At 39.0% G+C, this 26,224-nt stretch overlaps 1 protein-coding gene across 1 annotated transcript in view; it reads right to left on the bottom strand.

Moving 5' to 3' along the window:
• Positions 1 to 1,805: 1,805 nt before the first annotated feature.
• Positions 1,806 to 26,224, bottom strand: part of HSD17B11 (hydroxysteroid 17-beta dehydrogenase 11) — a 34,361-nt gene continuing 9,942 nt past the window's right edge. The window contains exons 4-7 of the mRNA XM_043906234.1: positions 24,364 to 24,470; positions 17,722 to 17,859; positions 5,769 to 5,885; positions 1,806 to 2,530 (exon numbers count right to left, since the gene is read on the bottom strand). Coding sequence (XP_043762169.1) covers positions 2,440 to 2,530; positions 5,769 to 5,885; positions 17,722 to 17,859; positions 24,364 to 24,470 — 453 coding nt within the window. The 3' untranslated portion in view covers positions 1,806 to 2,439. The remainder of the gene's footprint in view (positions 2,531 to 5,768; positions 5,886 to 17,721; positions 17,860 to 24,363; positions 24,471 to 26,224) is intronic.

Here is a 26,224-nt window from a genome sequence, read left to right as displayed (position 1 = left end):
GTCTTTCCCTTTCATCTCAAGACAATGTAAGCCTTTTGGATTTTGGCATGACCCTTACAAGTAGCCTGGTTGATGGCTGAAACGGATTTTCCCATTAAACTGTTGAGAAGTAGATTCAGAGTTAGGGCTGATGCTTTTTAGCTTCAGTCGTATCCGACTCTGTGATCCCATGGACTGTTGCCCATCAGACTCCTCTGTCTGTGGGATTTCTCAGGCAAGAATACTGGAGTGGGTTACAATTAGTTAGTGGAGAAGGAAATGGCAACCCACTCCAACTTTCCTTCTCTAGGGGATCTTCCTGACCCAGGGACCGAACCTGCATCTCTTACATCTCCTGCATTGGCAGGCGGGTTCTTTACCACCAAGCCACCAGGGAGGCCATCAGAGTTAGGACTAACTTCATTCAAATAACAGAGAAAAGTCTTCAGACTTAGAGTCACAGCAGTAACTGCCTGATGTTGGTGAACCGAAGCAAGCTTTTAAAATAAAAATACGCAGGCAACAACATTCAGAACCCCTGCCGCATTCCTTCACCTTCCAGCTTCTGAGGTTCTTCTGGGAACCTTCTCACTACTGCCTATGACACAGGATTGTTGGGAGATTAAATGGCAAAGTGCTCTTAATGCTAAAGGCTCTTAAAAAAAGAAACCTGACATTGGAAAGGAAGTAAGAATAGGAACTAATTTTATACTTTGTAATTCAGAAACTATTAAAATGTTCCACTAAGATACCAAAGAAGCAGAATTGCTAAAAGAAAATGCAGACAATGTACTTAGTTTTGAACATAGTACTGAACAAGTTATTTAACAGAAGAGCTTAAATTCCTTCTATATAAACAAAAAAATTAGCACCTATGCCACAGCATTCTTGTAAAGAATTGATGTGTTAACATAAAATGCTGGCTCATGTTGGTGTATGGCAGAAACCAACACAATACTGTCAAGCAATTATCCACCAATTAAAGTGTGCCTAGGATGTGGCTAGCATTCAATAAAAGGGACTGATTACCATTCTGTCAGCATAATATCCAAGAAGTACCCCGCAGAAGAGACAAGTAGTATTTATTTCTCACAATGGTCAATGCCAAAATTCATCCAAGGGTTAACTTCAGACAATTTTGTGTTAAAAGCCAAAGCATGTTTATTATGAAAGTGGAAACTTAGTACATTTTGGGCCTCAGTTCTTCTACTGAAACTTCAGTAAAGGCTTTCTCCTAGTCTGCTGAAAATTGCTGCTTGGCAACCTGGAACAAGTAATCAAAAGAATAAACAATCGATTTCAAAATGAGTTAGATGACTATAACAGACTCTCCACCTTCTAGTGTCTTTCTCTGTTAACATGTTAGGATCTCATTAAATATATAAACTCTGCCAATTTACAGATATTGTAGTATAGCTAAAGTATGGAGATGACCCGAAGTTATCGTCTTCAAATATAATGATGTTTTTGGAAAGCAGGTATTTTTGATTCAGATATGTATTTATATCAATTAAACATAGAATATAGTTTGACAGTTAATTGTGTTTTGATTCTCTGTATTCGAAGAAGTTGGTTGATGAGAAAGAGGGAGAAATTTACTGTAGAAATGATACCTCAGTTGAAATTTCCTTATATGTTATAGAACCTATAGTATGTGTGTGTTAGTGGAGAAGGAAATGGCAACCCACTCCAACTTTCCTTAAACAAATTCCCAGATACTAAAAAGAGGAAAAAAATAAATAAAAGACTGTGATTATATAATCCATTTTCCTTTCATTTGATGGTTAAGCTGTGTTCTGCTCAAAATAAAAAGAAACACCAAAAGCTGAGTTCAATTCATTTATTATTGCTTCCACTTATGGATACATTTTCCCAATTCTTTGTCTCAAATCCCAATGATGCTTTTATACTTGCAACACATATTTATCTCCATTTTCCCTGCGCTGAAATGTCTGACATGGGAATATGAGGTATTTCTCAGAAAACAGAGTAGTAAGGTGTAGGATAAAATGTTTGGGCAGTATTTCTTACATCACATGAAATTCATTATGAAATGCCACTAGATACAGTCCTTCATTACATTTAGCAAGCTTGAAATGTCTGTTTCTTATGTAGAATAGAAAAGGGAATGTGAATTATATAAAAGTTGAATGTAATTAAAAATAAAAATATATCTTAAATATTCACATTACATACCTTGCAAAGCCTTCAATGAGTCACAAAATCTTAGAAATTATTATAAAACTGTATCTCTTTTTCTCCAATTCCCCACAAAATCGGTTCCTAATATATTTCTGTGTATTACATGAAATTAGGACCTGCCAGAGCCTCAAAAGGTGATATTGAAGAAAAAAAAGTCAATTAGGAAAAGCAGATACTTTTAAAAACATTAAAATTCTGACGAATATTAGATGCAATCAACCTGAACCTGGTAAATCAGTTTTTAAGAAACTTAAGCACTTATTTTCCTTTCATTTTATATCCAGTAACTGCATCAAACCTAATATCAATCTTTCGTCTTAAAATTGCCTGGAAACGCTCAGGAAGCAGCCTAAAAGAAAGATACATAAAAATAATTAGGAGATTAATATTAAGTACATTTGTAAAATATCTTTAAGAATACTTATATTAAAAAAACCAGAATACTTATATTTATCATATATCATGCCCATGTTAAATAAGATGAAGAACGTTAACTCTGAGTCACTATTATGTGTTCTTTCCAAAGAAATACAATTCCTCTTGAAAAGGAAAAGAGAAGAGGTTTAGGCTTCTTTAGGGTAAGAGCGACTTGAAAGATTTAGCTTTCAAAATAAATATACTGGAATATTTTTAAAAATATCTAAAAGACAAGGTATATAGAACTGAATAGTTCAGATGCTGAAGGCTCTTAAAAAAAGAAACCTGACATTGGAAAGGAAGTAAGAATAGGAACTAATTTTATACTTCGTAATTCAGAAACTATTAAAATGTTCCACTAAGATACCAAAGAAGCAGAATTGCTAAAAGAAAATGCAGACAATGTACTTAGTTTTGAACATAGTACTGAACAAGTTATTTAACAGAAGAGCTTAAATTCCTTCTATATAAACAAAACAATTAGCACCTATGCCACAGCATTCTTGTAAAGAATTGATGTGTTAACATAAAATGCTGGCTCATGTTGGTGTATGGCAGAAACCAACACAATACTGTCAAGCAATTATCCACCAATTAAAAATAAATATATATAACAATCTTTAAACAGTGATGGACACATGGTAGGTTTAATTTTTTTTTTCCCTACCCTACATTTAAGAATACTGAGGAACTTGTCATATTCCAATGAGTCTGAGAGAAACTAAACAGAATATGTAAGTCAGTGCAACTATATACAGACATCTGCTTAGATGGAATTAAAATAAGGTTTGAAAATTGAGTACCAAATATTCACAGTCAGAAGAAAATCAGGGCAATATTAATAGCTGTGATAATTACAATGATAGTAGCATCAATATACAAATATGTATTTTTATCATATACTAGATATTTTAAATGCATTGTTCTGTATTCCTCACAGCCCTGCAAAGTCTTGTTGTCTCCATATGACAGATGAAGAAACGGAGCTTCAAAAAAGTGAGGTAACTCATCCATGTTCATGCAGTGAGCAAGTTATAAACACAAAGCTTCATCTAACTCTAGAACACAAACTGTGAATCTCTATGCTAAAGGTCTAGGTAATCTTTATTTATTTAATCAATAAACAGACATTTTGGTGCCTCCTATGTGACAACCTGTCTTGTTAATTCTGGTGGCTCAGTGGTCAAGAATCCGTCTGCCAATGCAGGAGACACCGGAGACTTGAGATCGATCTCTGGGCTGGGAAGATCCTCGGAGTAGGAAACGGCAACCCACTCCAGTATTCTTGCCTGGGAAATTCCATGGACAGAGGAGCCTGGAGGGCTACAGTCCATGGGGTCTTAAAAGAGTCAGACATGACTTAGTGGTTAAACAACAACAAACGTGTCCATTAACTCTTCAAAGTGTGAGGAAACAGTGATTAAAACCAGGCAAAATTCCTTCTCTCAGAGAGTTACATTTTAAAGGACTGATCACTGAGCACTTACATAATACAAGTGTAATGAGAGACATTTCACAGGTTTTAACTCATTTATTCATCAAGAGACCCTTGAGCTTTACTACCTAAACTTTAACGTAGCTTCAACCATAGTTCCTAGTAGAAGGGGCCAAAAAACCTGACACAAGCCACTTGTGCTTTTGATCTCGTGGATTTTGTTTTGTTTTGTTTTGACTCTATGTCAGTAACTCTCAGTGTATGATCTTTGAACCAAATGCCTGCAACAACTGCCTGTTGAAATAAGAGATTTCTGGATCCCAACTGAAACATCTTATATTAAAATCTCTAGAGGTAAGATCCAGGTATCTATTTTTGAAACTAACTTCCCAAGCGATCTTTGTCGCGGAAGCCTGACTCTAGGGACAGGCAGCAAGAGAGTTTTTCTCCCCTCTGACCTAAGTCATGTCTTCACTTCCCCTTAACCAGCCTCATCACACACAGCCTTCCCAGAAAAGCAACGGGGCAGTGTGTTACGAGACATTCTTTAAACCAGCAGTTTCCAATCTTGGCTGTACATTGGCTGTACAATTGTACACTGTACATTGTACAATCGCTGGAAGGTTGTATCTCTCAGAGACCAGGCCACACTACAGACCACTTAGATCAAAGTCTTGGGAGCAGGTGTCAGGTGTTGGCATTTTTTAAAACTCCCAGGTGAATTCCAGTGGCACCAAAGTTGAAAGCTACTGCTCCAAAGAAATGCTACTCATATTTGAATATGCATACAGATCACCTGTGGGTCTTACTAAATTGCAAATTCTGATTCAGGGAATCAAGAGATTCTGTATTGCACACAAACTTCCAGGTGATGCTGAGGCTACTGGTCCATGGGCCAAATCTGAAGTAGCAAGTCTCAAGGGTCTCTAAAATTATAAAAGATAATTCAGCAATTCCTTCAGTATAAAAGACTATTTAGCAATATGCTTCAGTATAATTTTACACAAAGTAAGAGCTCAGTGATTATCTGTTGTATATTTAAAATAAATGTCTAAAACTTGACTATGATCTCCTCCAATATCAATGTCACATAATTCCATTATGTAATAATGCTTAACAATTACCCTCCTTCATATGCATTCATTTATGATAGGACTTCCAAAAATATACAAACTTCTTTCCTTAAAAAAACATTTTTAAAAAACTTATAGAAATTAGTTACCTAGTTGCTATTTCAATCTTGAAAGTGAAAGTCGCTCAGTCACGTCCAACTCTTTGTGACCCCATGAATATGCAGTCTGTGGAATTCTCCAGGCCAGAATACTGGAGTGGGTAGCCTTTCCCTTCTCCAGGGGATCTTCCCAACTCAGGGATCAAACCCAGGTCTCCCCCATTACAAGTGGATTCTTTACCATCTGAGCCACAAGGGAAGCCTAAGAATACTGGAGTGGGTAGCCTATCCCTTCTCCAGAGGATCTTCCTGACCCAGGAATCGAGCCAGGGTCTCCTGCATTGCAGGTGGATTCTTTACCAACTGAGCTATCAGAGAAGCCCATACCAATCTTGCTTGAATGATTAACAAATGTGGTTTTAAAAATGGATGGCTTCCTTAAGCCTATTGTCTTTATTAACTTAATTCCATGTAATTGTGCTTTATCAAATGCCTGGCTTTAAATCTGAGTAAAAACATGTAATAGAAAAATTCATCATGGGGACAAATATCACTGTCACTTACTTTTCCATCAGTGATAAAAAGCTGAGAGAATATGGAACAAATATCATTTTCTGCTCAGTCAGGATCCCATCTATCAGCTTGTTTACCACTTCCTCAGGTTCCAGGGTAGGTCCCAAACTGAAACAGAAGTAGTCTTCAGAACCAAAGCATTTCACTGAGGCTTCAGCTTTGGTTTGGTGTTAAATGTGTATGTTAAGTTACCATACAAACCATTACATAACTGACTTATAGTTAGCACCCAGCCCAACACAGGTGCTCAAAAATGCTATCTATTTTGGCAATAATAATAACAAAAACAAAACCACTTATTTAGTGCTTATAAGGGAATAGCAATTAGCCAAGATGGCAATGGTCAGTGTCTCTTGTTCCCCGCCCACCCCCATCCCCGTCCTCTTGCTCACACCCCACATCCTGTAAACAACGACTCTGCATGGCTATGGAACAGCTGAGATTATTTATAGCAATGCACACACACATCACGATGTACTCGCTTGGTCACACGCCACCATTGTTCAGTATATCTATATAAGCACCATCTGAATAGCCCTTGTGGCTGCATCAGCCATTAGCGAATAAGCATGCCTGTCTTGCTGCTGCGTCACCCGTTAGGGAATAAAGCATGTCTGCAGTTCCTAAGGCTCCTCGCATCTTCTTCCAGCTTCCTAGCTCACAACTTGCCTACCCTGGCTTCATCGAAGAGGGAGACAGTGGTTATGACGTTCTGCATAGTATGTTAAAGATTCTACACAGATCATCTCACTAAAGTTTTCCAACAACTCTACAAAGGGGAGATACTAGAGTCCTTATTCTGCAAATAAGAACTATAGGAATAACTAGGACTCAAGTTAATTTAACTAGGCTAGGACTGATAAATTTCATTTTTAAATTTCTAAAAGTCTTAGGAAAAAAGTCAGATTCCATAATATGTTTCATTATTCTATTAAGACAGTTTAGTGAACTATTTCTGAAGAATTAGAAAAATTAAAATATAGGACTATGCCCAGCTCTAAGTCCTTGATCTCCATATGGAATCTTTATATTTATTAAGTCTTGTTTTAATTTTCAGCTTTGTTACTTAGTTCATGTTACATCTTTACTGTGTAATCATCCTGGCATATGTACTACCGAGTAGCATGTAGTCCCTAAAAAGTGACCTTTGTTATCTGGATGTTAAAATAGGTGCACTTAGGCTGGAGTTGCACCAGAGTTGGCCATGAGTTTTTAACATCTTATTAATGACTTAGAAAAAAAAAAGATACATAATCAAATTTACTCACTAAATTGGCTAATGTCATCAAACTGGATGACTAACATTTGGGGGGACAGATTTTAAATGTGTGTGACGAGTTAAGTAGGGCAAAATTAAACAAATTGAATGAGATTCTTTAGGAACAAATACAGAATAGTTCATTCAGAAAGAAGATGCACTAAAGTAAGACTGGGAAACTGGAAAGTGTAGCATGTACTTAAAAGTGAACATGAGGGGACTTCCCTGATGGTCCAGCGGTTAAGAATCCACCTTCCGATGCAGGGGACGTGAGTTCAATCCCTGGTAGGGGTGTTAAGATCTCAAACGCCTCTGAGTAACCCAGCCAGCACACCACAATCAGGCTGCCGAGCTTTAGGGCCAGTGCTCTGCAACAAGAGAAGCCCTCACACAGCGACAAAGACCCAGCACAGCCAAAAAAAAAAGTGAGCATGATAACTGGATACATGAAGGAAAACAGAACTTAAATTACACGTGATATAATTTCTCACTCTCAGCATTGTGTTGTTGTTTAGTCGCTCAGTCGTGTCCAGACTCTTGTGACCCCCATGGACTGCAGCCTGCCGGGCTCCTCTATCCCTGGGATTTCCCAGGCAAGAATACTGGAGTGGGTTGCCATTTCCTTCTCCAGGGGACCTTCCCAACCCAGGAATGGAACTCACGTCTCCTGCACTGGCAGATGGATTCTTTACCACTGAGCCACCAGGAAGTTCATTCTCAGAATAGGACATTTATTAGAATCCTGGGTTTACCCCAGGACCCTGGTGCAACAATATCACATATGAAATGCAGAGGAAATGTAATAATGAAAGTGATGGATTTTGGCCCAATAGAGGCACCAATGAAAAGCAATGAGAACTTAAAGAAGACCAAGCAGTCCTTTAGCCTGTGGGATTAGCAGGTAAACGGTGCCAAGCAGGGTGATTCTAGAAACTGAAGGATGTTTATGCTTTGAAGTGTTCAGAGGGAAATTCAAGCATATCGCTACCAGGCTTCCATATTCCCAAGCTCCATCAAATCCCACAAACACCTATGTAAACAGTACAGCACACGTCTTCATTCACACTGTGGCCTTGCTAACCTACCAATCAAGTGGTGTTGGACTGACTGAGCCTCTCTTGTTACTTAATCTCTTTACCTAAGGTCTTAGCCTCTGCCAGAAGAATTTTCATTGAATTTAAAGACTGTCTAATAGCATGATATTAAAAAGACTGTAAGAAAAGCCTTCCAGAAAAAATTCAGTTTCTTGGCAAAATAAAACCTAAATCATTAAAATGTCAGTATATGGAAATACCTTTTCCTTGATAGTCTAATGTTAACAAGAGTTGCAAATCCTATTAAATAAATATAGATAATGGATTTTGTTGAAACTATTCAAAAACACTTCAGGCCTATCTGCTGGGGTGGAGAAGAAGAATACATGTGGGATCTTAAGAATACTTAGGGAGAAAGTATTTTCAGGTAGAAGAATTACCTGAGTGGTTGTCTAATTTCACCATTTAGGTAGCTGAATCATTTGGGGGATGACATCTCTACTCTCCAAATTTTTTTGGTTTTGTACTTAATTGGAAAAAGGAGATAATGCAGTGGTACCAACTGACTCTCCAAAGGACAGAGTTATCAGTTTTGTAGCATTTTCATATTATATGATATGAATACTCCCAACATAGCCAATTTCAAGTTACCAGCATGGTGTCACCAAAGGAATATAAGTTGTCTTCAGCACTCCATGGGTAATATGATGGTTAAATGGAAAATGTACATATAAATACTTATAGAGTTATACCATACAAATGTTACTTGTCACCTTCTTATATAACAACTTTTTTATGGTACTGCTGCTGCTGCTGCTAAGTTGCTTCAGTCCTGTCTGACTCTGTGCGACTCCATAGAAGGCAGCCTACTAGGCTCCTCTGTCCCTGGGATTCTCCAGGCAAGAATACTGGAGTGGCTGCCATTTCCTTCTCAATGCAGGAAAGTGAAAAGTGAAACTGAAGTCGCTCAGTTGTGTCTGACTCTTTGTGACCCCATGGACTGTAGCCTACCAGGCTCCTCCACCCATGGGAGTTTCCAGGCAAGAGTACTGGAGTGGGTTGCCATTTCCTTCTCCTTTTATGGTACTAGCCAATGAAAAACTAATTATTTTTTTGTGTGTGCTAAGTCGCTTTAGTGTCTGACTCTTTCCAACCCTACGGACCGTAGCCTGCTAGGTTCCTCTGGCCATGGGATTCTCCAGGCAAGAATACTGGAATGGGTTGCCATTCCCTCCTCCAGAGGATCTTCCCAACCTAGGGATTGAACCTGAGTCTCTTAGGTCTCCTGCATTGGCAGGCGGGTTCTTTACCACTAGTGCCACCTGGGGAGCCCAATCTTTCTGTGGAACCCACAAAAGCTAAATTTTTAGAGAAAACAAATTTTGTTATGTATATTACACACAGGAGAGTAGACATTTCAAAACAATGTCTAAACATTTTAAAACATTTTAAAATTCTTGACAAATAAATCCAGATTATGTGGCATTGTTTATATAACTAATGGAAAAGAAAAAGATATTTAAGGCAAATGCATTTAATTTAAAAGTGTTCACATACCTAATAATAGTGCCCCAAAATGTATGAAGCAAAAGTGACATAATTGAAGCGAGATATGGACAGTTTAAAGATAAGAGCTAGAAACATTAATCTGACTTTCAACAATGGTTTGAACAACTGGACAGAAGATCAGCAAGTTGGGACTCCGTGCTTCCGCTGCCAGAGGCCTGGGTTCTATCCCTGGTCAAGGAACTATGATCTTACAAGCCATGGGGTGCAGCCAAAAATTAAAAAAAAAGTCAAATCAATAACCTAACTTCCCAACTGAAGAATCCAGAAAAAAGAACTGACTCTAAAGCAGGCAAAATAAAGGAAATAATAAAGATTAAAGCAGACATAATGAGAGAACAGATAACAATAGAGTCAATAAAACCGAAAGCTGGCTCTTTGGAAAAGATCAACAAGACTGACAAGCCTTTTGCTGACCAAGAAAAAAAGAGATTAGAGAACCACTGAAATCAAGAATAAAACTGAGCTCATTACTGAGTTCACTACTACTAATCTTACAGAAATAAAAGGGACTATGAAAATATGATGAATAACTATATGTCAAAGATTAGATAAGCTAGATTAGATGTACAAATTCCCAGGAACACACAAAGCACCAAAACTAACACAAGAAGGAATAGAAAATGTGAGTCGCGCTTTAACAAAAGATTCAACTAGTAACCAAAAAACTCCCAGCAAAGACCAGGACTAGAGGGCTTCATGGTGAACTCTACTGGAGTTTAAAGAATTAACATCAGTCCTTCTCAAAGTCTTTCCAAAGACAGAAGAGGAGAGAACTCTTCTCAACTCATTCTATGAGGCCAGAATAACCCTGTTACTAAAGCCAGAGAAAGATAACCCTAGAAAACTACTACCAATATCTCTTCTGAATACAGACGCAAATATACTCAACAAAATACCATCAAATCAAATATAGCAATAAGTTAATGTAACATGCCACATTAATAGAAGGAAGGATAAGCCCACAAGACCATCTCAATGCACAGAATAAGCATTTAACAAAATCTAACACTCTTTCATGAAGAAAATCACTCAGCAGCCCAGGAACGTAAGGGAACTTCCTTATTTTTCTAAGCACTTGTACAAGGCAGTCTGATCTGCATAACCAGAGTGAAATAGAGAAGATAATAGGAGTTATTAAACATGAAAAGATGACTGTGAGCCTTTCTAATAATCAAAAATATCCTATCACATAGAAGCACTGTTTTTTCCTATCATAATGGCCAAGATTAAGAGCGCTGGATCATTGAAAAAGCAAGAGAGTTCCAGAAAAACATCTATTTCTGCTTTATTGACTATGCCAAAGCCTTTGACTGTGTGGATCACAACAAACTGTGGAAAATTCTGAAAGAGATGGGAATACCAGACCACCTGACCTGCCTCTTGAGAAACCTGTATGCAGGTCAGGAAGCAACAGTTAGAACTGGACGTGGAACAACAGACTGGTTCCAAATTGGGAAAGGAGTACGTCAAGGCTGTACATTGTCACCCTGCTTATTTAACTTATATGCAGAGTACATCATGAGAAATGCTGGGTTGGATGATGCACAAGCTGGAATCAAGACTGCCAGGAGAAATATCAATAACCTCATACATGCAGATCACACCACCCTTATGGCAGAAAGTGAAGAAAAACTAAAGATCCTCTTGATGAAAGTGAACGAGGAGAGTGAAAAAGTTGGCTTAAAGCTCAACATTCAGAAAACTAAGCTCATGGAATCCGGTCCCATCACTTCATGGCAAATAGATGGGGAAACAGTGGAAACAGTGGCAGACTTTATTTTGGGGGGCTCCAAAATCACTGCAGATGGTGATTGCAGCCAGGAAATTAAGACACTTACTCCTTGGAAGGAAAGTTATGACCAACCTAGACAGCATATTAAAAAGCAGTGACATTACTTTGTCAACAAAGGTCTGTCTAGTCAAGGCTATGTTTTTTCCAGTAGTCACGTATGGATGTGAGAGTTGGACTATAAAGAAAGCTGAGCACTGAAGAATTGATGCTTTTGAACTGTGGTGTTGGAGAAGATGCTTGAGAGTCCCTTGGACTGCAAGAAGATCCAACCAGGCCATCCTAAAGGAGATCAGTCCTGGGTGTTCATTGGAAGGACTATGTTGAAGCTGAAACTCCAATACTTTGGCCACCTGATGCGAAGAACTGACTCATTTGAAAAGACCTGATGCTGGGAAAGATTGAAGGTGGGAGGAGAAGGGGATGACTGAAGATGAGATGGTTGGATGGCATCACTGACTCAATGGAAATGAATTTGGGTAAGCTCCGGCAGTTGGTGATGGACAGGGAGGCCTGGCTGCTGCAGTCCATGTATCGCAAAGAGTCAGACATGACTGAGCGACTGAACTGAACTGAACTGAATTGGAACTCAGTTTCTACATTAAACCCAACTTCACCTTTGGCATTCTAACATCAGCTTATCTTCAAAGGGGTTCCTGTGTCAGGACAAGCTCCAGACCCTTCCTTAGTCAGGTTATATTCTTGATCAGGCTAGAGTCAGGTCGACTTCCCCTCACCACCCTCTACAGCAAGTGTCCCCAATTGTTTTTTAATTGTACTAGCAGAGTTTTGCCAGCAGAGGGCACCCTTGCCATCATGAATGTCAGCTTTCCTCAGGCTCTTTATAAAATGTCTATTTTTAACTGCTGAAAGACAGTCTAAGTGATAAGCTTGACTCAAATATATTATTTTATCATCTAAATATTGGCAAATTTTATCTTGGGGAAAACACTCTCCTCTTCCTTTGAGAATACATTTCAGTTTCAGTGAACTTTTAAAAATTAATTCCTTTTGAGATATAATTTACCTATTATATAAATTTGTGTACAACTGGTTGATTTTATATATTTATATATTGCCACATGACTGCCACCTTAGCATTAGGTAACACTTCTATCTCATTACATATTTATTTCTGTTCTGTGATGGGAACATTTTAAATCTAACTTCTAAGCAACTTTGAATTTTTTAAATACAGTATTGCTGCCTATGGGCTTCGTGGGAGGCTCAGTGGTAAAGAATCCACCTGCCAAGCAGGAGATGAGGATTTGATCCCTGGGTCTGAGAGATCCCCTGGAGAAGGAAAAGGCAACCTGCTCCAGCATTCTTGCTTGGAGAATCCCAAAGACAAAGGAGCCTGGCAGGCTACAGTTCATGGGGTCGCAAAGAGTTGGACACGAATTAGTGGCTAAACAACACTAATAACTTGTCATCTATAATCATAATGCTGAGGGAACAAGCAGTTTACTTACTGCTTCTAGAATCTCATGTGTAATATATGCCAGTTATATGAAATTTAGACATTTAATCTGTACAAAAAGAGATGTCTGGGCTTCCCTGGTGGCTCAGATGGTAAAGAATCTGCCTGCAATGCAGAAGACCTGGGTTCAATCCCTGTGTCAGAAAGACCCCCTAGAGAAGGAAATGGCAACCCACTCCAGTATTCTTGCATGGAGAATCCCATGGACAAAGAAGCCCGGTGGGCTACAGTCCAGGGGATCACAGAGTCAGACATGACTGAGTTACCATCACTTTCATTTTCAAAGAGATGTCCAAAAGACTATTCTTCAAAATGTTAAAAATAGTCTCCACTGGATAGAGGGTTTAAATGAAATGGAAAAAAAATTTATTTGTATTTTTCTGTATCTTGGAATTTTTTTTAAGGTACCCATCATGTTTACAAAAATATTAAAGCTATTCTCAAAGACAGGAAACATTAAAAATTAACCTCAGTGCCAATCCTTTGTAATTTTATTTTCTAACCAAGAAAAGATTCTGATCTGTTACTAATTTTGTGCAGCACTGGAGCGGCCAAAAGGGGATACCCCACATCCAAGGTCAGGAGGGGCAGCCGTGAGGAGATACCCCATGTCCAAGGTAAGAAGCAGCCATGAAGAGATACCCCACGTCCAAGGTAAGAGAAACCCCAGTAAGACAGTAGGCGCTGAGAGAGGGCATCAGAGGGCAGAAACACTGAAACCACAATCACAGAAAACTAACCAATCTAATCACATTGACCATAGGGCCACCCGAGACGACGGGTCATGGTGGAGAGGTCTGACAAAATGTGGTCCACTGGAGAAGGGAATGGCAAACCACTTCAGTATTCTTGCCTTGAGAACCCCACGAGCAGTATGAAAAGGCAAAAAGATAGGACACTGAAAGATGAAATCCCCAGGTCAGTAGGTGCCCAATATGCTACTGGAGATCAGTGGAGAAATAACTCCAGAAAGAATGAAGAGACGGAGCCAAAGCAAAAACAACACCCAGTTATGGATGTGATGGTGATAGAAGCAAGGTTCGATGCTGTAAAGAGCAATATTGCATAGGAGCCTGGAATGTTAGGTCCATGAATCAAGGCAAACTGAAAGTGGTCAAACAGGAGATGGCAAGCGTGAACGTCGACATTTTAGGAATCAGCAAACTGAAATGGACTGGAATGGGTGAATTTAACTCAGATGACCATTATATCTACTACTGTGGGCAAGAGTCCCTTGGAAGAAATTGAGTTGCCATCATGGTCAACAAAAGAGTCCGAAATGCAAAACTTGGATGCAATCTCAAAAACGACAGAATGATCTCTGTTCCTTTTCAAGGCAAACCATTCAATATCACAGTAATTCAAGTATATGCCCCAACCAGTAATGTTGAACAAGCTGAAGCTGAACAGTTCTCTGAAGACCTACAAGACCTTTTAGAAAGTGGAGTCGCTCAGTTCTGTCCGACTCTTTGCAACCCCATGGACTGGAACCCACCAGGCTCATCCATTCATGGAATTGTCCAGGCAAGAATACTGGAATGGGTTGCCATTTCCTTCTCCAGGGAATCTTCCTGACCCAGGAATAGAACCCGGGTCTCCCACATTGCAGGCAGATACTTTACGGTCTGAGCTACCAGGGGAGCCTTCAAGACCTTTTAGAACTAACACCCAAAAAAGATGTCCTTTTCTTTATAGGGGACTGGAATGAAAAAGTAGGAAGTCAAGAAACACCCGGGGAGAAGAAAAAAAAAAGAAACACCTGGAGTAACAGGCAAATTTGGCCTTGGAGTACAGAATGAAGCAGGGCAAAGGCTAGTAGAGTTTTGCCAAGAGAACGCACTGGTCATAGCAAACACCCTCTTCCAACAACACAAGAGAAGACTCTACACACAGACGTCACCAGATGGCCAACACCTAAATCAGATTGATTATATTCTTTGCAGCCAAAGATGGAGAAGCTCTATACAGTCAGCAAAAGACCAGGAGCTGACTGTACCTCAGATCATGAACTCCTTATTGCCAAATTCAGACTTAAATTGAAGAAAGTAGGGAAAACCACTAGACCATTCAGGTATGATCTAAATCAAATCCCTTACAATTATACAGTGGAAGTGAGAAATAGATTTAAGGGACTAGATCTGATAGACAGAGTGCCTGATGAACTATGGACGGAGGTTTGTGACACTGTACAGGAGACAGGGATCAAGACCATCCCCAAGAAAAAGAAATGCAAAAAAGCAAAATGGCTGTCCGAGGAGGCCTTACAAATAGCTGTGAAAAGAAGAGAAGCAAAAAGCAAAGGAGAAAAGGAAAGATATACTCATTTGAATGCAGAGTTCCAAAGAATAGCAAGGAGAGATAAGAAAGCCTTCCTCAGGGATCATTGCAAAAGAAACAGAGGAAAACAATAGAATAGGAAAGACTAGATAGCTCTTTAAGAAACTTAGATACCAAGGGAACATTTCATGCAAAGATGGGTTCGATAAAGGACAGAAGTGGTATGGACCTAACAGAAGCAGAAGATATCAAGAAGAGGTGGCAAGAATACACAGAAGAACTGTACAAAAAAGATCTTCATGACCCAGATAATCACGAAGGTGTGATCACTCACCTAGAGCCAGACATCCTGGAATGTGAAGTCAAGTGGGCCTTAGGAAGCATCACTATGAACAAAGCTACTGGAGGTGATGGAATTCCAGTTGAGCTCTTTCAAATCCTGAAAGATGATGCTGTGAAAGTGCTGCACTCAATATGTCACCAAATTTGGAAAACTCAGCAGTGGCCACAGGACTGGAAAAGGTCAGTTTTCATTCCAATGCCAAAGAAAGACAATGCCAAAGAATGCTCAAACTACCGCACAATTGAACTCTTCTCACACACTACTAAAGTAACTCTCAAAATTCTCCAAGCCAGGCTTCAGCAATACGTGAACCATGAACTTCCAGGTGTTCAAGCTGGTTTTAGAAAAGGCAGAGGAACCAGAGATCAAATTGCCAACATCTGTTGGATCATCGAAAAAGCAAGAGAGTTCAAAAAAAACATCTATTTCTGCTTTATTGACTATGCCAAAGCCTTTGACTGTGTGGATCACAACAAACTGTGGAAAATTCTGAAAGAGATGGGAATACCAGACCACCTGACCTGCCCCTTGAGAAACCTGTTTGCAGGTCAGGAAGCAACAGTTAAAACTGGACATGGAACAACAGACTGGTTCCAAATAGGAAAAGGAGTACATCAAGGCTGTACATTGACACCCTGCTTATTTAACTTATATGCAGAGTACATCATGAGAAATGCTGGGCTGGATGATGCACAAGCTGGAATCCAGATTGCTGGGAGAAATATCAACCTCAGATATACAGATGACACCACCCCTACAGCAGAAAGTGAAAAAGAACTAAAGAGCCTCTTGATGAAAGTGAAAGAGGAGAGTGAAAAAGTTGGCTTAAAGCTCAACATTCAGAAAACTAAGATCATGGCATCTGGTCCCATCACTTCATGGCAAATAGATGGGGAAAGGTGGAAACAGCGGCAGACTTTATTTTGGGGGGCTTGAAAATGACTGCAGATGGTGACCGCAGCCATGAAATTAAAACACGCTTACTCCTCAGAAGAAAAGTTATGACCAACCTAGACAGCATATTAAAAAGCAGTGACATTACTTTGTCAACAAAGGTCTGTCTAGTCAAGGCTATGGTTTTTCCTGTAGTCACGTATGGATGTGAGAGTTGGACTATAAAGAAAGCTGAGCACTGAAGAATTGATGCTTTTGAACTGTGGTGTTGGAGAAGTCTTTTGAGAGTCCCTTAGACTACAAGGAGATCCAACCAGTCCATCCTAAAGGAGATCAACCCTGGGTATTCAATGGAAGGACTGATGTTGAAGCTGAATTTCCAATACTTTGGCCACCTGATGTGAATACCTGACTCATTGGGAAAGACCCTGATGCTGGGAAAGATTGAAGGAGGAAGGAGAAGGGGACGAGAGAGGATGAGATGGTTGGATGGCATCACCGACTCAATGGACATGAGTTTGAGTAAACTCTGTGAGTTGGTGATGGACAGGGAGGCCTGATGTGCTGTGGTCCATGGGGTCCCAAAGGGTCGGACATGAGTGAGCAACTGAACTGAATTTATTTGAAGGATGATCTCTAGATTACCAAAGGAAAGCTTTTTTTTTTTCTTTTTACACTGTGGTACTGGTCACCTCTATCAGAATTACGTATGACGTGGGACTTTCCTAGAGATCCAGTGGCTAAGACTCTGAATTCCCAATGCAGGGGGCCTGGGATCAGGGAACTAGATCCTGCAGCTAAGAGTTGGCATGATGCAACAAAGGAGGAAGATCCCATGTGCCGCAAATAAGATCTAGCACAGCCAAACAAATGCATAAATATTTTTTAAAAAATTAAAAAAGAACTAATTATGATGCTTGTTAAATATACAGAGTTTCAGGCTCCCTTCCCTACCATTACTCTATCCTGACCAAAATGAAGAAATGCACAACTCTGGGGGTGGGACCCCTGCATGGTTCCCAGTACTCCTAGAGAAAGGTATATGTACTGGAGTCTGAGAACCACCACCTAAGGGAAGAAAAAAGGGAAGCTAAGCAACTTCACTGTGTCATTCATATCTGTTTATACACATTGTCTCTCTCTATATATTCCCACAGTCTAAAGAAGCTGAAACTGAGATGTGCTAAGGGCCTCAAATATGAGATGTTTTAAGGATGAAAATACTTAGGAAAACCTATAGAATGGTTGATATTCATAGCAACCACCAATCCTTCTGTCTCCATTTTTTGCCTCAACTTACCTGGTACTTGGGTTTTTGATGAAGCCAGTGTTTACAAAATTAGGGCAGAGACATGTTGTTTTGATTCCAGTTCTTTCTAAGGCACTCAATTCTTCAGTCAGAGCTTTATGAAATCCAACAGCAGCAAACTTGCTTGAACTGAAAATAACCAGAGTTCATAAAATAATTCAACAAAGCGGCTACATCTACTTAACCCAGACGTCTGTTTCCCTTAGGTAAGTGTGGTGCTCTGCTAGAGAGCGTGGGCCACATCTGAATCTCAGGCCTGGCCAGGACCTGCTGAATTAGAATCTGCATTCTAGATGACCCTCGGGCAAACTGACAGGTACAGTAAAGTCTCAGAGGGCTTCCCAGGTGGCCCAGCACTGAAGAACTCGCCTGCCAATGCAAGAGACGTGGGTTCGATCCCTGGGTTGGGAAGATCCCCTGGAGAAGGAAATGGCAACCCACTCCAGTATTCCTGCCTGGAAAATTCCATGGACAGAGGAGCCTGGTGGGCTATAGTCCATGGGGTTGCAAAAGAGTCAGACACCACTAGCAACTAAAACAACAAATAACAACAAAGTCTAAGAAGCATTGTCTGTATCTCAGCAATTATCAGAGAACTGAGTATGTTTAAATGTCTTGTTAAGAAAATTGGTAGGGTGTTCATTTTTGTTGTTGCTGTTTCCCTAAAAAATGTAGTGTCACTATAGGCTGTTCATTATTTACTACAACATGTCATGGAATTTATTGGGAAAATCTCCTGGGTAAGTCCTGTTCTTCCTTTAAGTCTTAGCTTGACTTCCTTAAAGATGCATTTCTAAAACCCTAGTCTAAATTATTTCCCCAGTATACAGTAATCTTCAGTTTTCCATGAAGCACATCTTGAATTTGTAATTAAATATTCATTTGGATGAATTTTTTTTAACGTCTGACCCCATATCTTCACTATAATAATCTCTATGACTGTTTTGGTCTCCAATGAATCCCAGGCCCCAAGGCCTGGCACAGTGCTTGGCCTAAAATAGGTGCTCAGTAAATATTTTTCAAGTGAATAAATCAAATGTAAAGCAATTCTTATCATCATAGTGCCTTCATTTGGAAAGAGAAGGGAAATTAACCATATTTTAACTGGACATTACTTTTCCAACTAGGCTTTTAGAGAAAGTAGCATTACTGAAAAATATAAAGTCACATACCATATAATTCACTCACTTAGAAATACAATTCAATGGGTTTTAGAATATTACTTTATCAATTTTTAAAATTATACAAAATATTTTTATATAAAATTTACAATTTTTATTATGTTTAAGTGTATAGTTCAGTACCATTAATTACTAGATAGATTGCTTTTCTCTAAGCCTGTACAGATTAGCAATTATACAAAGTAAATTCTTGCTAATTAACCTGTGCTTTGGAAAACAGAAAGCTGTGGAAAGTTCTCTATTATCCTTTTTTCCTGAAGTTTAGACATTTACTGAACTCTTAAAAAGAAAGATTGCTAGATTCAATTACATAAAATGTAAATCTTCCGTACACAACAGAAACAAAATAATTATATCTAAAATTGATTACTATATGACAGACACTGACCTAAGTTATTCAGATACATTATTTGATTTAATTCCTTACAACAATTCTGTGAAACCGATACTATTATGATCTCCATTTCCCAAAAAAGAAACTTAGGTAGAGGTGGAATTATAGAACTTGACCAAAGACAAAACGAAATTGTGGAATTAGGCTTTATATTTGGGTGGCAAATCAGACCTCTAATATGATATAGTTGAAACTTATATTAGTTCCTAACCAAGTTAAGGGTTTCCCAGGTGGTAACGAATCTGCCTGCCAATGCAGGAGATGTAAGAGACTCGGGTTTGATCCCTGGGTGGGGAAGACCCCCTGGAGAAGGAAATGACAACACACTCCAGTATTCTTGCCTGGGAAATTGACTCAGTGACTAAACAAAAACAACAACCAAGTTAAGAGGTAAATGACAAACGGGTAAAGCATTTGAAACTTATAGGACAAGGATTAGGGTGACGTAAGAATTAGGTGAATAAATGACAATTTTTATAAATGAATGAACATCTCAGTCAGGTCTGACCCATTTTATGATCCCATGGACTGTAGCCTGCCAGGCTCCTCTGTCCATGGGATTTTCCAGGCAAGAATATGGATTGGGTTGACATTTCCTTCAGGGGGAGATCCCTAACTCAGGGATCGACCCACATCTCCTGCATTGGCAGGTGGGTTCTTTACCACTAAGCCACTGAGGAAGTCAAATGAATAAGACAATATTCTAATGGATAAATGCCTAAGGGCATTTGCAGAAAATTTACAAAATAAAAATACCAATGTGTATGAGTGCTAAGTCACTTCAGTCGACTGTCCAACTCTGTGTGACCTTATGGACTGTGGCCTGCCAGGCTACTCTGTCCAGGGGATTCTCCAGGCAAGAATACTGAAGTGGATTGTCATGCCCTGCTCCAAGGGATCTTCCCAGGGATCAAATGCATCTCTTAAATCTCCTGCACTGGTAGGCAGGTTCTTTATCACTAGTGCCATCTGGGAAGCCCCCAAGTACCAATAGATATATGTATATGAAATGTTTTATCTTTTCAGGGATAATTAATATAAATACAAAATAAAAAAAGATAAAAGTTGTGCCTAGGAGTAACAGTAAGGATAGCAGGAAAGTTTTTATTTGTTTGAGTTGTTTTCAACGTACAAAATACTTTCATTTTATAGAATTGGACTGGCAATCTTTTTAAGTCATATGCCTCAGCTTTAAGAAAAAAAAGTGGGAAAAAAAAAAGTGAGGGAAAAGGAAAAAAAAAGTGAGGGAACTTTCAACAGAATTTCCAAAGTATAGGTTATAGGCAGTTTTCCAAAGTACAGGTTAATTGGCAGCATTTTCTGGAAGACAATTTGGCAAAAGGTATAAAATTCATTAAAAAAATATGCCATGCTTGAGACTTCTCTGGTAGTCCAGTGGTTAAGACTCTGTGCTTCCACTGCATGGGGTGCAGGTTTGATCCCCTGCTGGGGAACAAAGATCCACATGCCATGAGATAACAGCCAAATAAAAAAAAAAAAATTCTAACTATCTATCTATGCATAGTCTTAGAGCCAGTAATTTCTTATCCCAAGGAAATAATCAATCATGTTTCTAAAGATTTATAGTCAAGGATAGTCCCTGGGGTATCCAGTTCATGAAGGCAAATAGTTGGAAAGAGCTGAAAATGTCTGTAGTGGACAGAGGCTGTTTTTGCCTCTGTCAGCATTCATGTTCCCTCATTTTGCTAAGAAGGCTTTGGTTTTGCTGGCTTACACCCCAGTACAAGAGTTGGATCCAAGTTTGTCTAGTTAAGAGTGAACTCCAGAACTCGGACACTGGGAGGTATGGCTTTTCCCCACTGCTGCTAGACTTGGGAGTTGAGAAGATATTATTCCAGAACGGCTGGTAGCCATCTTGGCAACAGAGAGCCTGCCTAAGACTTCTCTTTTGGTCTGAGGCAGTTTAAGTTTTGTGTTCCTTGCAACTGAAAGAATCTGGAAAAATAAATTACCCAACAAAAACTGAAAATGATGTTGCATATATATATTTAACATGCAAAATGTTCACTTTAAATAAAAAAAAATTATATATGCATATCTTTTTCAAGGTATGACTGTATTTCTACATTAAAAATGTCCTAAAAAATGATAAGAAATGCTCATCATGGTTATTTCTGTGTGGTGAGATTACCAATAAATAATCTTGTTTTTTCTTCTACTAAACTGTTTTTTTCTGATTTTTCTGAAGCGAACCAAAAGTGCAGAAATATATTAAAACTCATAGTTAATGATCTTGAGCGTGTTGAAGGAATTTTATATTTTTGAACGTCAGAGTGAATTTGTTTTTAGATATATATATCTCTCTCTCAAAGCTAATGTGAGTGGATTTTTTACTGCACTTTGTGTGTGTGAAAGCATTATTTGCTCAATTGTGTCTGACTCTTCGACCCCATGGACTATAGCCCACCAGGCTCCTCTGTCCATGGAATTCTCCATGCAAGAATACTGGAGTGGGTAGCTATTCCCTTCTCCAATGGATCTTCCTGACCCAGGGATTGAACCCAGGTCTCCTGCACTGCAGGCAGATTCTTTATCATCTGAGCTAGCAGGAAAGCCCACTAAATTGAATAATAACCTCAATTAATATTTTCTTATTCCAAATTATTCTTTTGGATAACATTTCATTACAAGCTAATGATTAGTGCTCAATTTTGGCATGTCTTCCCATACTGGTAACTTTCATGCTTATAAATTGGCTATTTGAATTGACAAAATATATCAGCTAGAGTTTACAGATGAACAAAAAGAACAAACAAATTTGCAAAGTTAGTCTAACCACATCCACAGACTGGTTGGTTGTTCTTAGGTAATGGCAAGAGAAGTGATTTTTATTTTGTTCTTTTTGTTCATCTACATTTTCTTTCTTTCTCTCTTGGTATATATTTATTTTCTAATAGTTTTAGAAATAAATATAACCTTGACTTGAGTTTTTTAAAAAAAGATGAAATACTGCTAAAGCAGTCACAGGACAGACCTATTGTGCCTAGACTGCACACTGTCTCTTTTGAAGTAATTAGCCCCTAAACGCTAATTCGATTTTTGTGTGTATAGCACTCTCTTGATGAAAGATAAGCATTCTCTTGCTTTCAGAACCTGAAAGCAGCAGATTCTTCTGCTAGGCTCATATGTTTATATGTCATAAGAAAATAAGTTATCCACCAGAGCCTGAAGTTATCAGGAAGCATTTAACAAGAGGCTTCCTGTGTGCTGTTTTGGATCTGTCAGGAACCCTCTGGCCCTTATTGATTCCTGAATATTCAGGAATTAAGAGGAGAGGCACACCTTTCCCGGGGCTGAGGTATCCTGGCATTTCTCATTACGGTGATAAGTACTCTCTTCCTTTTTACGAGCCATATGGTAAAAGGTGATTGTTTGCAACTCTCTCTTTGATAGGGAACATCTTATGTTTTGTAAGTCTGGAATTTTAATCTTTGTCTTTGCTGAGAATAACCACAGTATATATGCCCACGCCATGTTGATTAAAACACCTTTGCTCCATCAGAACTTGGGTCCCCTTGTCTTTCTTTCTCTCTCTCTCTCTCTGTTTCTGGCTAATTCCCTGGAGCACGGAGGCCTGCTGAGCTCACTTTCTTGCCCGGGCACACTGCGCCTTCACCCACCCGAGAGGGCGCCCGGTGCCCACGTGCAGCAGCGCGAGCCCTGAGAACAGGGCTCTATTGGCTTTCCGTGGAAACCAGGGGACAGCAGCCTCTTTCTCTCTCTTACTCTCGGAACCACCAGCTTCCGGTCCATTAAAGGACCAACATCAAGTAAAGTGAATTGAAAGTCGTTCAGTTGTGTCTGACTCTTTGTGACCCCACGGACTACACAGTCCCTGAAATTCTCCAGGGAGTGGGTAGCCTTTCCCTTCTCCAGGGGTTCTTCCCAACTCAGGGATCGAACCCAGGTCTCCCGCATTGCGGGTGGATTCTTTACCAGCTGAGCCACAGGGGAGCCCAAGAATACTGCAGTGGGGTAGCCTAGCCCTTCTCCATCGGATCTTCCCAACCCAGGAATTGAACCAGGGTTACCTGCATTGCAGGTGGATTCTTTGCCAACTGAGCTATCAGGGAAATCCCATATTTATACACAAATCGATGGCTACATTTACAACTACATCTGTGTTACTTCTAAAATTTAGATACTTAATTCCAAAAGAGCACATTTGTTCGGTCGAAAACAAATTTGAGCAGTATCTATTTACTTGCATAGTCATAATTCAACATTAAAGGGTGATAATTTGCTAACATACAGAAACAGCTGACAACTAACAGGGTGCCTGCAACCAGTAGATGACCATGGCTACCATGACCTCACTGATTAATTCTCCACATGGTGGAGCACACCATTACTGTGCCCTACTTGTTATAGTAACTTCTTACTTATTATAATAGCATGGGTTTTTAGAAGAACTATTAAAATTCACTTTTACAACAATTTCATTGTCTGGATGTTTTTAATTTGGAATCCCAGATTATATTCTCTTTATAGTGGTTAGTTTCCACAAAATTACTTTATTAAAATGATTAATATTAACTTTTCTCATCTTGCAAAAATCCTGCCCTCGTTTTAATTCCTTGCTGCTAAAAGGGTTGCAAAATGCTTGAAGCGCTTGGCTTCCTACTGCATAATTTCCCTGTAGCCACCTCTCAAATCATCAGCCTAGGAGAGGATTAATGATTGATAAGGCTGTTGTGCAAGAGACTTTCTGCAACTCCTGCTTATTTCAGCAACACTGGAAGTCTGTGTGTTACTTGCTCAGTTGTGTCTAACTCTTTTGTGACCCCAATGGACTGAAGACTGCCAGGCTCCTCTGTCCATGGAATTCTCCAGGCAAGAATACTAGAGTGGGTTACCATTCCCTTCTCCAAGGGATCTTCCCGACCCAGAGATTGAAATCAGGTCTCCTGCACTGCAGGCAGATTCTTTATCTGAGACACCAGGAAAGCCTATCATTGTTAACAATAGTCATTACACTCAAGAAATCACACGCAAGTTAAGCACAGGAACCAATGAAAAAAACACATGCTTACATACCAGTAAGCCAGTAAGAAGGGGACCCCAGTGTGCCCAGCTGCTGAAGCCACGGTGACAATATGGCCATGATTATTCTTCATCATCTCGGGAAGAAATGCCTTTGTAGTCTAGAAATGTTTTTATTAAGAGAAAAAAAATTATTTCTGATTTGCAAACCCAGTGGGAATATTTCAAAATGAAGGTGTATTTTGTTAACATTGTTCATAACATTTCATCAATGAAAAAAACCTAGATTAATTTTCATAAAAGAAAAAAAACAAATGTGGCAACACAATGCAGCTAGGATGCCCAGATTAGAAAAGCTCAGTGAAACAATGAACACTGAAAGCTTTGAGAATCCATCTCAATTAAATTGTTAATTTCTTATGTCTCCAGTTCCTCCACCTTCCATCACTGACATCTTCTCTCATCTCATATATTGAAGAAGTATAATATCTGGAATTATTGAACATTTTACATTTAAGGTGAAATTGTTATAAAAGAGTTTGGTTATGTCATCAAAATACTGAAGTGACAAACACCTTGCAACAGTCACTGAATGATTTTATACAATAAATATTTATTGAGCACCTACTCTATGCTGGAGATTCAGAAAAAAAATACATTTTCAGAGTGGCAGAAAGACAAACTTTTAAGGCATAAAAATATAAAAAGTGGATGTCAATAACTTGGAGCTAATAAAATGAAACAATACTGCATTTCCACCAACCCCAATATCCCTTCTTTTAAACTGAAGTAAAGTTGATTTACAATACTGTGTTAGTTTCAGGTGCACACAGCAAAGTGATTCAGTCTTATATATACATATATATATTCATATTATTTTCCATTATGGGTTATTATGAGGTATTACATATAATTCCCTGTGCTATACAGTAGATCCTTTTTGCTTATCTGTTTTATGCCTAGCAGTTTGTTAATCCCAGACTCCTAATTTGTCCCTTTCCCTTCCCTCTCCCCTTTGGTAACCATAAGTTCTTCTGTGTCTGTGCATCTGTTTCCATTTTGTATATAGATTAATTTGTATCATTTTTCATTTTCCATATGTAAAGGGTATCATATATTTGTCTCTCTCCACCTGATCTACTTCACTAAATATATTCTCTAGGTCCATCCATGTTGTTGCAAATGGAAATATTTCATTCTTTCTATGGCTGAGTACATTTCCATTGTATACATATTTACTACACCTTCTAAGTCTCAATTATATGTTGATGGGCACTTTGGTTGTTTCCATGTCTTGGCTATTGTAAATGATGTTTCTATGAACACTGGGGTGTATGTACCTTTCCAAATTAGAGTTTTCATTTTTTCTGCAAGTGTCCCTGGGAGTGGGATGGCTGGGTCATATGGTAGCTCTCTTTTTTGTTTCTTAAGGCAGTTACATACTATTTTCTACAGTGATTATACCAATTTATATTCTGAGATTACTCATCCCAAACTCACATCCAAGAAATCTTTAAGGGGCTCTTTTATGTAATGGCTATTTGACTAACATTTAGATTCTCTCTCTCATACTCTCTCTCTCTCTCACCATTTAAGATCTTGAATGGTAAAGTTTCTAATAAAGTTTGCAGTTTTGGAACCAGGAAATAATATAAGGCCTGAGTCTTGTGAGACTCTGAAAGTAAACAGGTAAACTGGGTTCACCTTTTATAGAATCACAGAAAATGACTCAGATAATCTCTAATCCCTCCCTCATCTCTAAACAGATCACACAGAAATGTAAAAATCTGGGGGAGGAGCCAAGACGGTGGAGGAATAGGACGGGGAGACCACTTTCTCCCCTACAAATTCATTGAAAGAACATTTGAACGCTGAGCAAACTTCACAAAACAACTTCTGACCGCTAGCAGAAGAC

Source organism: Cervus elaphus, chromosome 6, assembly GCF_910594005.1.
Source record: "Cervus elaphus chromosome 6, mCerEla1.1, whole genome shotgun sequence".
In the NCBI taxonomy this organism is placed as follows: Eukaryota; Metazoa; Chordata; class Mammalia; order Artiodactyla; family Cervidae; genus Cervus; species Cervus elaphus.
This window is presented reverse-complemented; position numbering and strand designations above follow the sequence as displayed.